Source organism: Pristis pectinata, chromosome 15 (assembly GCF_009764475.1).
Source record: "Pristis pectinata isolate sPriPec2 chromosome 15, sPriPec2.1.pri, whole genome shotgun sequence".
Classification (NCBI taxonomy): domain Eukaryota; kingdom Metazoa; phylum Chordata; class Chondrichthyes; order Rhinopristiformes; family Pristidae; genus Pristis; species Pristis pectinata.
In genome coordinates, this window is record NC_067419.1 from 26,506,949 (window position 1) to 26,524,450 (window position 17,502).

General features: G+C 37.8%; 1 protein-coding gene across 1 annotated transcript in view; it reads right to left on the reverse strand.

Annotated features, from left to right (window-relative positions):
• Positions 1-17,502, reverse strand: part of ppp1r3ab (protein phosphatase 1, regulatory subunit 3Ab) — a 41,502-nt gene that overhangs the window by 642 nt on the left and 23,358 nt on the right. Inside the window, exons 3-4 of the mRNA XM_052030701.1 lie at positions 5,436-5,494; positions 5,205-5,328 (exon numbers count right to left, since the gene is read on the reverse strand). Of these exons, the coding sequence (XP_051886661.1) occupies positions 5,258-5,328; positions 5,436-5,494 (130 nt within the window). The 3' untranslated portion in view covers positions 5,205-5,257. The remainder of the gene's footprint in view (positions 1-5,204; positions 5,329-5,435; positions 5,495-17,502) is intronic.

The window sequence follows — 17,502 nt, forward strand, 5'->3', positions numbered from 1 at the left end:
GTGGGGAGGGGGTGTGATTGAAGGGATTGCTCTGATTTGATGGACTGCATGGCCTTCTTCTACAGTGTCAGGAATTATGGAAAACTGTTGGTGATTACCATTGTTACATCATGAAATGGACAGCGATGTCTGGAGCTTGAAAGGTAAAAATCCAGAAGATGTGCAGTATGGCAACTTTCTCCAGAGATAGCTTCAGAAATGTTTGATCTCAAATGAACTTCAATGATTTACAAAGTATTTGCATATCAAAAGTTCCTGAAAATGTTACATTCTGTTGTATGGTGTGAGGTGTACCAAGCATTAATTACAATCTGACAGCAGCTTAACCCTGGGAAAGAAAAATTATATGTATTTCAAGCATTTGTCCAATTCTTTTTTATAAGTTTTAATTTTATTTTTTAGTTTGTTTATGATTTTTAAACTTCTAACTTAGTTTCATGTCAGTTCTGATCTTTATTTCATTTTCTGTTTTAAAACTATTATTTTAAGTGGTTTAAAAGTTAGTTAAAAATATATCCTTTCACTTTCTGGTTTGCTGAGTGTGAGAATGTGATTGGCTGCTCAGCCTGCTTGATGGTGCAGGATGCAAGTATTCCTCTGGAACTGACGCATAACAGCAATTGTTTTCTGTAAAAAGGGAGTCCACGCCATCAATATTACTAGACCTTTGTTTGCTGCTTTCTTTGAAAATAGTGGTGAGCACTGTTGATTTGCTGTCAATTGCAAAATCCAAGTCAATTGGGAAATTTAAATCTGCAGTCACAAACAAGGTATTGCTAAATATGATATGACTGACGACATAAATTCAATGACCCGTGCTTCATCCCAAGAGTAAGCTATTAATCAAACGCTCAACCAAAACATTCTTTAAACTCTATAAGTTGGTAGTGTTGCCTTACTATGATGTCTCACTTGCATATGATAAACTGTGGCTCCTTGAGAAAATCAATCTAGAACAGTGGGTTTAAGAGAAATGCTTTGACAAAATTATATCAGTTCATATCAAAATACATTATATAATCCTTCCTTCATTTGTATTATACAGAAGATGAGAATTTGTGAGATGTTTGAAGGTTCTGTTTTAAAGTTTGAATTTAATCTCAAGTAGGTTTCAGGTGGGGATCAGTGGGGGTAAAGATTCCTACTGGCCCTGGCTACTTTAACTCCCTAGCCTCATCCACATGCCACTAGTTAGCTGCACATCAGAAGTGGGCAGTAAGTGCCATCTGGATGACATTTGGAGTTGTGAGTCCAATAAACCAGATCAAAGGGATGTCTTGCCAGTGATCAACCAAGCCCCTAGATGATGGACCAAGCAGGGACCTATGGGAATGAAGTTGAGGGGAACGGAGGGTGGTGAACATGTCTCTGATGGTAGGAACTAGGCCTACTGACTCCGAGCAAAAGAAAGGCTACATTAATTCTTCAACTAATATCATGGGATCTTTCAAACCCACCCAAGAAGACAGAAGGGGCATCAGTTTAATGTCTTTTCTGAATAATGGCATCTCTGACAGCAAGGCACTCAAGGAGCACTACACTGGAGTACTTGTAATTAAGTACTCAAGTCCAGGAAAGGGACTTGAATAAAAAAAACCCTCTTACTCAGGAGTGAGAATCCTGCCATTGCACAAAGGCTAAGGTATTCTTTCATGGTATTGAAATGAATGATGAATAAACATTAAAAGACTTCAGATTTTGTATGCCAGAAAAAAAATTGCGTTTTCAATGGTGTAAGTTAACTGATTGTTTTGCAGCAAACCTTTAAAATTGTGCACAAACAAGAATGAAATTGTTGCATTATTTAGTATTAGCTGAAAGTCACATTTAAAACAGACAGGAAATTTGCATATCTAATATATTATTAATAATTTCAATATGAAAGAGGATTTAAAAGGCCATTTCACATAAGATGTGCCATTATTTGACAGACTCATAAGAGTGAAAATCTTTAATCAACACACTTTATTCATTTTATTGGAATCAAATTTCCATGAACTCTACATAGTGGGGATCCTGAATTACTATGCACTGAAATCTGACAGTATTTTGTGTTTCATTGACTAGCAAACCTCTGATGAACAATGAATACTATCTCACAAAAATCAAGTAATGGTTGTGCTTTGTATCAAAGTTAATGATCACAGTAGACATTGTGGGATCTGCATATAAAGCTGCAGCGTTAGTTCACCGGAAACTTTGATGGTTTATGGAAATTGCAAACAAGTAACAACAGTCAATTTGAAAGATTGATGAATATAAATTCACATTGGACCAAACAATCCTCCTCAGAGAAGAGCAGCTGAGGAAACCATTATGGACAAACATAATGTAGGGGATGAAATGGAAGAAGCAGCAAATACCCAGTTCGTTTGAGAAGAAATAACTAAAGCATGAGAGAAATCTGATAAAACATTGTTTTGAATTTAGTTCTGTGAGAAGGATACAGACTGATTGGTAAGTTGAAATTTGGATCATCTGTGCTCAAATTTTCCCAATGCATATCCATCATAGAGGGTAAGCCGACGATTTCATCAAAAGGTTTTGCTGTCAATCAGACTATGCAAGATACCTGGGGTTAAATTTAACATCACTCTTTCATTCTGCTACTTATCACGACCCATGACTGATCTTCTACCTCAGCACCATTTTCTTACAGTGATCCAATATCCCTTGAATTCTTTACTCCCTGGGAATTAATTGATCTGTTCTGAATGAATTCAATGACTAAGATGCCACAGCCTCTGAAACAGAGAATCCCAACAATTCACAACCATATTTGTGAAGAAATTCCTTCTCATCCCAGTCCTAAATGGCCTACATGGGTTGGCATATCATTCATTGCAGATCCCATCATTTTCCCTACAACCAACATTAGGCCAAGGGGTCAGCTGTACCCAGTTTTCTTTCTTAAACAGTGGTGTCTACATTTGCTACCTTCTAATCCACAGGAACAACTCAAGAATCTATAGGATTTTGGGAGATGGTAACTAAGGTGTCCATTATCTCTATAGCCACCTCTTTCAAAACTCTTAAGTGTAAAAGATACAAAATAGGATCAATAACTATTAATTTAATGGAAGGCCTAAGCATTTGAAGCACTATTAAATCAGTTGTCTTTTTTAAGGGAGCATTGCATATGCAGAGTTTGGTATTTATTTATATTTATTGACTTCAATAGAATGAATGTCAGAGGCAAGGTGGAAAGCACTGGCAGTGGTGCCAATGGAAGATGAATTTCTAAGCATTTAATTCCAATTCAGTCACTTGTTTTCACATTTCAAATCATGGTGGCCAAACTTCTATTTCATATTCCTCAGTTCCACATTAGTGCTCCTTAAGTTTAAATGTTTCAAGTTAACAAAATAATCAAGTTAATAAAATTGCAATCCTAAACACTTTTAGCAGAATTAAAAACAGACTAGGTTCCATTTCTTTATAAAATATATATTATTTTGTTTTTGGATATATTTTGCATTTTGGTAAAAAAAAGTACTTGCTTTGTTTTTTTTTGCCCTTGCTTCCTTTTTTCATAATTTGGTAAGTTTCAGCAGTTTCTTGCATTTTTTTCCACATCCCGTTATTACCTACTGTGCCTCAAGTAGGTCATTGCCTGTTATTGTAAGGCTTGTTTTAATTCAGGCAATGCTGCACTTAATTGGCTGGATAATCGAAAACAGAGGGTAGTTATCAATGATAATTGTTCTAATTGGTGACTAGTGACTAGTCGAAACCCCCAGTGATCAGGTCTTCAACCCTGATTGTTAAGATCTTGCTGAGATTATTGTAAGCATTCCAATGAAATTTATGGATGACTCAAATTTATTTGTAAGCAGTATGTCCCTGTGAGTGCAAACAGTTCAAAGATATCTACAGACACCTGGCATTTTGAGCATATGAAAGTCAAATGACATTTCATATTGAGAACATAAGGTTATCCACATGGTTTTAAAGGCAAAAACTAGAGTCAAATTTTAAATATTAAAGCACTAAAAGCCAGCTGTGCAGTTCACAAAATGTTAAAAGTTTGTTCATATTATCCTGTGATGACTCACAGGATTTGAGTCACCCTACTACTAGACAGCTTCTTTAAACTGTAAGCTAATATCAGAAACCATCAAAATAGGGACCTACTAGTTTCAATATACAGCAGTATGTATAGGTGAGGCTTTTATTGCAATATTTATTATTGTGACGTTTATAAAAATGTCTATGTATTGGCAATTTTACCAGTCAAATCTGTGAAAGAAACTCGGCTCTATTGATAACATAATTATTTTATAGTCTTCAAAAATGTGTGTGTTATCGCTATAAATGATGAAGCAGCTAAATTCAAAAATGCAAATCTTTTTTTACAAAAAAAGACACACACTATTACAATTATATATTTTGGTGAATTGCAGTGCTGACAAAAGAGAATGAGGCTGTTGCTAAGGAATATGAAATTTTCAATTTGCTGCATGCAATGTCAGCACCAAGCAGTCCCTTGACAGGGTTTATCTATGAGGCATAATTCCCTCTCCTCTGTCTCAGCATTAAATCCTAAACCAGCGTGAAAAGCACATGCCTACTGTGCCAGCCTGACATTTCCATTTCCCACATTAACCAATTCATTCTGAATCAAAAAAAGGTCAATTTTCCAAATGTGTGCTCCCAGTAGGAGTACACATTCAGAAAATTGGTCTTAGAGTGTCTGCTTAATGCCTGACTATTTTCCACAATGGACTCATATATGTTTGAAATTGGGCTACAACTGAGAGAAGTCATTTTACTTAGGAGCAGCGCAGTTGACAGAGATTGATGATTTTGCTTCATCTAGCTGGGCTGAACCAAAGAGTGTCCAACCTTCACATACACACCGTCCTATTTAAAACTGAATTGCAAACATGAGCCTGGTACTCATAATGCAGTTAAGATATTTGCTTCATAATTAATTGATAAAAGTTGAAGAATAGGAATTACAGCTCATGTTTGACTACTTCTTAGGTAGATTTTAAAGAAATGCATAGTTCAAGCTAAATGGCAAGAGAAACATGTCAGCTTGTCACAAGACGGTACAGAAGAAACTGAGGAATTTGCGACTCCTTCTCAACTAACACAATGAATGTTCCAGAGCTTATTTGAGTAAAGGAGAAAAGAGGAAAATAGCATCAAAATGTAATTATAAAAATGTTCATAATGAACATCAAATAAACATTCATTACCTGTGTGTCCAGTTGTTGTTCACTTTTTACTTCTTTTTGTTCTATATTTTCATTTAAAATGCTTTCAGAATCCATTGTGGTATTACCTTCATTTCCAAAATCATCTTTCTATTTTCTTGTTGTGCTGGGTTTGAGCAAATATGAAACAATCATCAGTGACTTCGCACAGGAGCTTTTTGTTGAGGAATGTTATGTGAAAGGCATATACAGCATAAATGGAGCAACTTATACCTTCAGTACTTGTTAGGAACATGAGGCCTTCATCACAGGAAGAGTCCAGGATCTCTTTGCTTCAAAGAAAATACAAGATTGTTAGGTCTACATAAGATAAAGTTTCTTGAACATAGGCTTAACCAGACAAATCTTTAATGTCTGAATGATATTTCAGCCATGGTACCTAAAATATTGTCCAGATGTCTAGATTTCCCTTTGCAAACTGACCTGATATCAGGATGAACACTTAGTTGCCCCTCTCACTCAACCCCTACACAGCTTCCAACCACCTGAACCATCACCACACTGTGTGTTCCACTTCCTTTCCACTGTCCCTTCTGGAAATGTTGCTTGATGCACATTCCTTACCATCATGTGAAAACGCTAGCAAAGAAGATGTACAAAGTTCACCCTGCATTTTCCTCCATCCAGCCCTCTTGCTGACATTCCCCGGAACCACTTGGTACTAAGCGACTGTGGACAGCCTTTACCAGCAGTAAGGCCCCCCATTCTGTCAACGGAGAATGATGGCCCTGTAGAAGCCTCCACTCTCTCCAAATGGGCTACTATGTACTTACCAATGTAAATGCTGCCTGTCAAAGCCTCTAAAGTGCTACATTTTGCATCCTTAGGGCTCTTCTGCATCTTCAAAGTACCTTTGATTTTGTAGCTCTGCTCCATAACTCCTTCTCCCTCCCAATTGCCACTGCAATAGGAGGCTCCTTCTTGGTTCAGAACTCTTGCCAAGAACCTGCTTCGTGTGTGAAATGACCTCCAGCCAAATGAAAATGGTTGGGTTTATGACAGGGTCAAAGGAGCAAATAAAATCGGGTACGACTCTGTTAAAAAATGTAAATCACATCCATTGTGTTTGAAAAGCTTTTTAAATTTAATACACTATTCACTGAAAATATAAATACACATCCTACTTCTAAGTCTCAATGCAGTTTTAACTGTATGCCAAGTAGTAGAGGGGTCCAATTGGCTTTGAGGTCAATGTGACAGACTATCTCTGGTACTTGAAATGATTTCCACCTCTCACGAATACCAAGCAGGGCTTTGCAATAGTTGCTATGATATTAAAATTAAATGTATCCAGCACGTGAATAAAACTGCCATCCACATATTTTCTCAATTTCTGTTAAACCTTTTCCAGTGCTCAAATCTCAATTGTCTCTTCAATTTCTGTAACCAATTGCCAGGTGAGACAATATTAACTTTAAAGCTTGCTGAAAGTCAGCTTGTCAAAATATAATGGACTTTCAATTAGCCAAATCATGCGGGAGATACAGTATCAGCTTGGATCTTTGAGAGGCTGCTTCCATTTAGCAGTGATATAGTATATTCTCAGTGCAATGTCAAGTGAAGTGAATAGATTAGATTTTCCCCTTTTGATTATCATTGGAGTAAATGTGTAAAGTATAAGTAATAATGAATATACATTTGTACAGTCTTGGGGACTAAGGATAGCCTGATCATTTGAAGGATGAGATGTTGTAATTTCCCATATAGGATAGATAAAATGCATTAGTGGTATTCATTGTAGTGCCTTTACATAACTATGGTCATTGTACTTGGAAGTAATTAACTGTAGTGAAGCATCATGACACATTTCTGAGAAATATGAAGTACTTTTTTAGACAATAGTCTTCTTACCTATTTTCCACTAGATTACTGGTGTTTATTCTTTTGTCTATAAAACCATTCGATAATCCCTGTCTGGCCTAACATATGTAATTGTGTAATTGTCATTTGTACAATGACAGGACTGATTGGCTGGAACTTGGTCAAGCATTAGGACATCTCAGGAGGGGGATTATCAGTACTATGCTTAATTGCGATACAGATTTCTCTTGGGTAGTATCGCAAATGTTCAACACCGAACTCCCATTTGACTTTGGTGCTTCATTTTCTTTACTCGTAATTTCAATAAATTAGACTGAGGTGTGGACTCAAAATTTAATCCAAAGTCACCAATAAAAATTCCAAAATATACTTTAATAAAGTAGCACCTGATGTGGTATTCCCATATAAGGTGTGAATACCATTAACATTACCAAGCAGGATATCCTCCAGCTCACCAAAGGCAATACCATTAAAGACCTGAAAATTGAATAATATGAGTAAATACCCATAGAGGGTAAAACATAAACTAGAGAGGGGAACTGACATAAAAATATTGCAGTATTAATGTGCCTGGAACAGAAGTGTAAAACTCACCCTATGTGCCAGGAAGAAATCGAACAGATAGATAGTAAAAAAAAGGCAGAATAAGCTGGTCAGGCAGCATTCGTGGAGAGAGGAGAGTTAACATTTTAGGTCGATGACCCTTCATCAGTACTCAGCATTGACCTAAAACATTGACTCTTTCCCTCACTACTGATATTGCTCGACCAGCTGTGTGTTTCTGGCATTTACTGCTTTTGTTTCAGATTTCCAGCATCTAACATGGACATCTCCACTACTTTCAGAAGATGCTGTACATCCAGATATGGCCAGACAGTAAAATTGCTTATTTGACATTTGGCCCTGATATCCTTCACAGACTCCACCTAATCTGCTCGGAGAAGATGGACAATATTGCCTAATCAAAACCAGTGGAATCCTTTATACAGTCAAGGTCCTGTTAACCTTAGCAACCTCTGACTGCAACTTTAACAGTGGCTTGAGCATGGAAGCCTGTGTGACTACCCTGTTAGGTGAAGGCCATGTGAGGGATTTCGTGGAGCAGAGAGGCTATTTCTAGTTAAGATTGTCCATATTCTCTGTTGGGCCAGGTGGAGCAAGAGTGACCGCTAGATCCCACAAGGGAAGATTAGGACCCTCCATCCCAAAATCCCCCACCCCTTACCTATCACACTCCTCAGACTACGTTTTCACAATCTTCCTTCTTAATGCCAATTTCCTTGGTGTGGATTAGTGGCCTACTACTATCTGACCAGCTGTTCCTGCCCGTCAGACGGTTCCTTCTTCTATTCCTCTTGGGAAGAATGATTGACAGGCAGCATGCAGATGAGGCCTGGGAGTTGCAATCACATGGGTGTCATGGCAACAAAGTCTGGTGGAGGAAAGGGTTCAGAACATGATTTCCCCTGCCCACCTAAATCCCACTACATTAAAAATAGAGCTAGGAAATGTCATCTCACAATTCCAGCTGCTGTCATTGACCCTTCCCCAATTCCCAAATGTCCTTATAAACTAGTTAGCATTCTGTGTGAAATTAATCCTATACTCATACAGTTTGGCAGATGTATCCTGTAATCATGTATCAGAGCACGCATTTAGAACAGTGATAGAACTCTAAGTTGTAGTTTTGTGCTGAGTCTCAAACTACATTTTTTTTCATTACTGAAACCCAAGCTTTTACTCACTCTATAATGCAGAAAAATTGGTGGGAGAAGTTTAAGATTTGTTACATCTAACCTTCTAATGTAAAGACATGTGAAATCCACTGAAGAATTTTCAAATCTACACTGGAGAAGTGGAGCCTGGAAATGTGAAATTTAATTGCTACATCATCATTTGTAAATCTTTAAGTCTCCTTACAGCTTCCAAGCAGCATGTTTTTGCAGGATCCAATATCTACAACAAAACGGTAGTTAAGTTACTGAACAAACATTCAGAAGCCTGGACTATTGATCCTGAGACATAAGGTTAAATTTTAAAAAGCTGGAATAGAAAGCTGGCATCATGATAATATCCATGAAATGATCAAATTGTCATAAAAACCCACGTGGTTCATTGATATCCTTTTGGGAAGGAAATCTGCCAACCACTCCTGGTGGGGCCTTTTTAATGTCATAGGGTCATAAAATCATACTACATGGAAACAGGCTGTAGAGCCTATTGATTCATGCTGACAATTAATCACCCATTTACACTAATCCTCCAGTAATCCCGTTTTTTTCTCCCCACTTTCATTAACTCCTCTTCAGATTCTATACAATAGGGGTAATTTTACAGAGAACAATTAAACTAGCAACCTGCAAGTCATTGGGATGTGGGAAGAAAACTGGAGCACCCAAAAGAAAGTCATGTGGTCACAGGGAGAATCACAGGTTTTATCTTCCAACTTTTTATGAATCAATCGACAGCAAGCAGCAGACCTGAAGGCTGATATCAGTTACTGACAACACCGGAGTCTGAATAACCTGATGCACTATTGATGCACTATTTAGCTTGCCATGAAATCAAAGAGAAGAGCAGAAGTTTGATGATCTAGAAATGTTAAAGTAATAAGCAGCTTATATTGCCCTACATATTGGGAGGAATAATTGATCATGACATCTGAATGGTAAAGCTAATCATAAGTCCCGATTCTGGTCCAATTTTAGACCACCACAAAATGGACCAGAATTCTAGAAAACTGCGTTGTTACAGGTTATTCAAGCATTCTGAAAGAATTTTCCCCTCTCATCTTAAACCTATGCCCTCCAGTTTTAGACTTGTCTCCCCTGGGAAAAAGACTGTGACCATCTAACCCATCTATGCTCATAATTCTGTAAACCCTTATATTACAACACCTCCGCCTCCTTCGCTCCAGGGGAAAAGAGTCCTAGAATATCTAATCTCTCCTTATAAATCAAGCCTCCAGTCCAGGCCCACATCCTTGTGAATCTTTTCTGTTGTATTAATAAAAGGCAAAAAGAAAGGTATCTTTGATACAACTCAAGCACAGGAACATAGAAACATAGAAAAAGGTTGGTTGGAGCACAACTAGGTAATTTGGCTCTCCAAGCCTGCTCCACCATTTAGCGTAATCCTACCTGACCATCTATCTTAATACTATAGTCCCCTCTCTCCCCTTACCCTTGATACCTTGTGTATCTGGAAATTTATCTCCTTCTTAAACATGTTCAGCAACTTGGACTTCACAGCCTTCTTTGGTAGAGAATGCTACAGGTTCACCACCCTCTAAGTGAAGACATTTCTCCTCATCTCAGTCCTGAATGGCTTACCCTGTATCCTGAGATTATGACCCTTGACCCTGGATCCCCTCCAGCCAGGAGAAACATCCTCCCTGTAACCAGCCTGTTGACCCGTCAGAATGTAATTAACCTGATCTCTCTTCATGAGCATCCAGGAACCAGTCTGGTGAACCTTAATTGTAATCCTTCAATGTCAATCATATCCTTTCTTAAAAACAAGGGAAGTACTGTACACAATATTCCAGGTGAGGTCTTGCCAAGATCCTGTATAGTTGTAATAAAACATCCTTGCTCTTCTGCTCCAAACCACTTGCAATGTAGAACGAAATATTGTTTGCCTTCTTAACTGCTTGCTGCATCTGACTGCTATACAATAATATACAATATCTCTTTGTACATCAACATCTTCCAATCCATCATCATATAAGAAGTACCCTGTCTTTGTGTTATGCAGTGTATCTACAATATAAAGCATCTGCGATCTATGTGTCCATTCAGTCAATTTGTCTAAGTTGTCTTGAAGTCTCCTTGCATCCTCCTTACAACTCACAATCACACCCAGTCTTATGCGAATAGCTTCTGTGAATAGCTGGGGCCCAAACACTGACTCCCGTAGTACCCCACGAACCTCCACCTGCCACACGAAAAAGATCCATTTATTCCCAATCTGTTTTTTCTGTCTATTTTCAATCTATTTTTAATCCATTTCAACAACTTAACTCCAATCCATGCGCTTTATACCTGCACACTATCTTCCTCTGTGGGACTTTATCAATATATCAATAGCCAGTTGAAAATAAATACATCACATCCACTGGTTCTCTCTCATTCATCTACCAATCACGTTCTCAAAAACTCTAGTAGTTTGTCAAACATGGTTTCCTTCTCATAAATGCATGTGTTAGGCAAGAACACATCTTTGACTACAGATTGGTTCAGCCTGAGGCAACCTGCATTTGTGCTCCATTACCAAAGCAGGACAGGGTCATTTAACTTAAACCTGAAAATCCGGTGTCATTTACTTTAAAGATTCTCAAACACTGCATTAGCAGAAATACTGTATACAAGGAGGACAATTTGGAAAAAAAATATTCTCCTGCTTCTTGAGATCTCTAAATATCACGGACAATTGCCTGATATTATAATCTAGAGCAAATATATAGGATTTTTAATGCATTTAGTTTAATTCAGTTTTCACATATTACCATATCCTGATCACAATTAGAGATCATCAAAGTGAATTATGCGAAAGCTAAAAGTAATGTTAACATTTATAACTTAGCCAAGGTAGGATAACTAGAAGTGACTAGAAATTGACAACAGCAATGCTATTGTAATTTGCTGACAACAGTTGGCTTACAATCACATCAGGACACTAAAAGTAAGTGAAGGAAAATCAAGTTTAAACAAATAACAGTAAGGATCATCTTTTAATATGCAGCTGATATGAAATCCTCCTTCCTAACTTGATCCAGATTTACAGGCAAAATAGCAGCAATGAAAAATTTATGGCTCAGCTTAATACCACATATTTACTTTTTGTTTTAACCATGTTTGCCATAATTTTCTAGGAGTTACATTACAACAAATAAACAAATTGAAGTCAATATTTGCCATTAATATATGTGTGCGATAGTGTAAGCAAGAAATTTAATGATGACTCAGCTATAAACGTGGCTTAGGAAAGCACATTTTGAAAAACTTGTGTTAAGTGCTGCCAGAGAAGGCAATACAATGATTTTGTGTTGGGTTTGTGCGTTTGAGCTTGGGAACACAATGCTTTTGCTCAAAGTTTCTTGTTCTCAGGACATGTTAGGATTTACTGAGTGGATTCAGTCATGTTCTCAGCCTCCTCGATTCAGGAACGGTAAATGAATTTAATAGAGCTTAGGTGCATAGTCAGCATTTGTAGGGCACTGTTTGCAGGCTAGTCTTGTTGGAAGAAGTCTGCTTTTTTAACCATTTGTCCAGTATATCATATCTCTGGATTACGCAAAGTATGCTCTCACAGTAGTCAGTTATGTGGTAGGGAGGCACTGAGTAATGACCAGGACCAAGAAACATTACCTTGAGTGAGTTCTGCATCAGTGCAAATCCTTAGCCTGAATTATTTTGAACCCTTTTGTCCTTTTTTCTATGAATATTGACAAAAATCAGTGTTGATTCTAAAATCCCCCAATTGCCATGGTCACCACATTATATAGATTTTCTTCAACCGATAATGTAAAGCAGGTGCAAGTAAACTGTGTCCAGTGAACACTATTGCAGCATTGTGTGATGTCAGAACATTGAGTTGAGAGCGACACAAGTAGTGGTGGCCCCTGAGTATATTTGACACTTGAGTAGTCATGAGAGCTTCAGGCTGCAAACGCACTGTGTGGGATTAGATTGCGTGGTTCACCATGTGGCAGGGTGGAGCACTCATATTGGAGCTAACGTAAAATGATATTGGAACATATATGAAAAATTTACTTTTGAGATAGCCTCTTCAGCTCTTATGATCAAAGTAGGTGGGTAATAGGTTTGCAAAGAGTGAATATGCAGATGGAAGAGAAGCTGAGGCTTATACTTATTGGGGAGATAAGAAAAATTGACAGCAGAGGAAGGAGAAAAGGGGGTTCACTATAGATCATGTTGTAACTCATCACTTAATTTTGTACCTTCATCAGATTTTTTTTGAGTGTTAAAGATGGAGAAATAAATGCCATAAAGTCAGATAGAACAAAGTGGTCACATGCAGTGAAGGCATTTTGAGAGACAGCAGAAGGAAGTAAATAGAATACTTAGAGTTAGCGGCAGAATATAAAAATCCAAGTGATGAAATGCACAGTCAAATAGTGTGGTTGTGGGGATTTGTGTAAATATGAATGTGGGAATTTTAAGGCAGCTAAAAATGAAAGGCACAGTGACAAATGAGAAAACACAGTTATTGGGTTGAATTACAAAATCACAAGTTGAAAAAGGGTTGAAAGTAAAATGATATTGCAAGGGCTGGTCAGGAACTCCACCAACATCACTCGCCACCCACTAGACTCAAGATTAGGTTTACAGGTACTGAAAAGATGCCTGGCAACATTAATGATGTTCACACAGTAGGAAGCAGCACATTTTATTGTTCACATGTCATGTGTCATATTGTAGATGGCAAAGGGCGTGGGATAGTAGCATAAGGCTAAATGAGAAAAACAATCATACAGGTGTCCCTTCTGTTGTTGGAATTGAATTGTGCTATTGGACTAGTGAGTTGAAAGCTTTAACCTATATTTTCCCCAAACTAGAAAGTCACTGGGCATAAACATGGAAAATTGTCCATTTCTAGTCTTGGGTTAAGATTTCCTGTACCTCATTTACACTGGAGCCAATGAATGACAAAAAGAGGAGAACCAGCATATTGACTACATCAATTTTCTGCTAATGAATGAATGTCAATCAACTGTGGTGTTTACAAGTTTTGAAAATAAACATCTTCACGTAAATAGAAGTGATTGCTGTGTTCCTTGCCAAATGTCCTGTCAGCTTGGAAACATCAAATTATTGCTTACAGTGTTATCAAGAAAAGTATTTACAATTACTGTTTGCAAAATTTAATCAAACCAATAAATTCCTTGCTTCAAAGTTTAATCCTGGAATCATGTTAGGAATGAAATTAGACCCAGTGGCATCACCTTTTGATGACATGTACCCAATAACATGTGGATAGACATTTAAGGTGAGTTTGTGAGGGGATTAGTACAAGCATAGCTAAAGTCCATCAGAGTATGCAGTGAGGACAGATTATGACAACAAGTGACATGCAACACTAATTTATGGTTGCAGTGCCGTTTTTGAGCTCCTTTCTCTAGCTAGCATGTGTTCTTAACTTTGAACAGTTGAACACACATGCAATAGTTGTAAGGAACCCTATCATTTCTATTTACAGGTATTATCCATTAGTTACAGGCTGATTGCTGATTAAATTCTTCTGGCCCATGCAACAATTCTACATGTGTTGATGTTTTCTGTAGTTGTGCAAAAGCTTACAGGGATTAATACAACAGGTGTTGAAGGATCTTTTTCCTCACTTCAAGACTACTGGTGATGTCCCTTGACATGGAAATATTAGTGGCTCTCCTGTGAATGTGATGGCATGATATAAAGAAACAGCAGAATGGAAACAAAGCAGGAAGAGTTGCTGAAAGAGGGATGAGGAAGAAGGGCTCTAAACAGAAGTCCATATCCACTTAGAATGTTTGAAGTGCCGATGCCTCACTCATTGCACCTCAGCTAGGTGCAATGTATGAGACATCGGCACATTAAAAGGAGGTCACCACTGAAAAGTGCAACAAGTAGAAAAAGTGCTGTGATGCCAATGACTATCAAGGTGACATGGTAATGAACATAAATGCACCTTGCTCCTCCTTGGCTGGAGTTAAATATGTTTTGCCTCACCCTGTACTTTGGCATATATTGTTGTGTTCACAATGTTAGTGAGAGGCTCACTATTGAAAGAGCTGGATTCATTTTATTGTACCTGCTGCTGGAGCCTAACAGATGAAAACAGAATACAGCATTGCTGGGATTACAAATTTCCTGCAATGCAGATTGCTATTGATGACATGCACATTGCTTTAGAGACACTCCATGCCAACTCCGTCATGCACCAGAATCAAAGGGATTCCACTCCCTCATTATCAAGCTGGTGTGACCGTAGACAGCGAATCATGGATGATTACACCTGAAATCCTGGCAGCAGTCACGATAAACTTCAGTCTGCACCAGTTTGCCTCATAAGCAGCATTTGAGTCAAAACAATAAACTGAAGGCTACACAATAAGGGCTGCCACTAACATCAGGGCTGATTGATCTGGTGCACAACCCACATGAACAGATGTAAAATATACAAACACTGAGAGTCTTGTTAACTCATGAAACCTGATGGAACAGATCGCTGGCATGCTTGAAACAACCTTCTAATGCCTTTATAATCCTGGAGGAATCTTGCAAAACTTGGCACATTGGGTGTCACACAATCACTGATGGTTTGCTGCATACTGAACTATCTTATGGTTCTATCAGTAACCATCAGTTCTCATAACTCAACTGTGTGCAGTACCAATAAATGCAATCCCAACTCTCCACTCTCCGACAGTTACTCCCTTAACTTCACTCTGTCACCATCACCATCTCCCAATGGCCACATTACAGAAAATGAAAACCAGCACAAAATAATCATTGTTAATCACATTAATAAATGAATTAGTGCTCTACTGCATACAAAAACACCCTTGTGAATTCTTGTAGTGCCTGGCTGCTGCAGCATAGCTGGTGGTGGCCTGCTGACTTTCAGGACAGGAGACTGCAAGAGGCCTGGATAAATAAGCCCAAGTAGCTCTGAGCCTTGAAGGACCAGCTACTGACTGCACCATCTCAATATCAGTAGAACGCTTGGGGATTGGACAGCCACATGGTGTCTATCTGAGAGAGGGCAGCACTCTAATATGGTAACACCCTGTAGAACAACTATCACTTTCTTCGGGCATTGTTGCTGCAATTCTGGTGAAAACTGGAGGAAAGATTACAAGTCCCTGCGCATTTTAATGCAAAGCATCTGCAGGCATTCTAAACTTGCATGGTAGCAAGTTGAACATGCATGACAACAACACTATCATATTGGATGGCTGCAGTTCATGCTGCAATGAAGTTGTGACATTAGCGACTGGAGATTGCATTATGGTTGGCTCATAGATGTTGCCCATCATTTCCACATTGGAAAGAATGAGCTCCAAAGTCAGTTCTAAGCATTTGTCCAATAGTTCACTACAGTGTCTTGTCTCCAACCAGTAACAACTTATTTACACTTCAGAACCCTAATTTGCATTTAAAAGGGAGATATTGCCTGAAATACATGGGTGTTTTGGAAACCAAGAGATAAAATGTTCTGTTTTAAGTTGGGTTTGCTTCATCATCTTCACCGTTTTGAGGTATTAACAAGTCTTGTAATACCAGGATATTTGTTTGTGTTTGTTTTATAAATTTTAGCATGACGAAGTTAATGGCAAAGAACTTGTAAACATATAAATGAATTCGCCTGAGAAACCCTCTACTGGCAAGGCAATTGTTGACTCTTGACCTCAGTGAAAATATTTGAATCTCATCCAAGCAGCTGGGGAAAAAAAAAGTTGCTTGCAGCAAACTTAATTCATGTATCAAACAAAAAGTTTAAAAATCACAATTTGTTTTGCATAAATTTATATAATTAAGTGGAAAGAGTGTGTAAGGGTATGACAGCACCACATGAGATGCAACATTGATTTATAAAAGATGTTGCCAGGATCACAGAAAAGATTGGCTAGGTTAGGTTGTTTTCTTTAGAACAGAGAAAGGAGGAGTTAGAAAAGGCTAGCAGATGTAATCAAGGCACATAAACGAATGAGCAGCTGAGATAGGGTGAGAAGGAATGGCCTATTTCTCGCAATTGAGACAATAATAATTAAAGGGCACAAATAAAGCAAAGGGATTGGTTGAGAAAACATTATTTCACTCAAGGAGTGAAGATCTCAAATTCACTGTTTAAAAGAAGATTGAGGCAGAAATCATCTCATTTTTGGATGGGTTGTCGTTACCTCCAAGCCTATAAACAAGAGCTGGAAAGCATCTCAAATTATTTTTTAAAAGAAATCCATGTAGTTTGCATTTAACAGTAAATATCAACAGTTTAGTTATGAACCAACTATGTATCTAAACTTAGTGGACTATCATGTTTCTGATATGAATTCACTATTGATGTTTATTTTTTATCATTTCAACTCTTTCTATAGCATGGGAGAATTCACTTTCCAATCAAACTGACAACTACAGCAAAAATAATTCAAAGCAAATTGTTTCAAATTACAAAGAGCTGGACTGTCGCTGGCAAATATCTTGCATTGTAACTATACATATTTTAATAGCAAATAACTTTATCATGGTACTAGTGTGTGCATTTTTGGTTTCATCTTCATGTTTTGACACAAAGTTCACAAACTGCTGTAAAATAACATTAATTGGTATCTTATTACAATTAGTTGAAATAACTAATGATAACACATCTCATTTGTTCATATTTTATTGCCTCAAATCACCCTCAGCCATTCATGCTATCTCCTATAAATGATAATTTGAGAGACGTAAAAACTAGC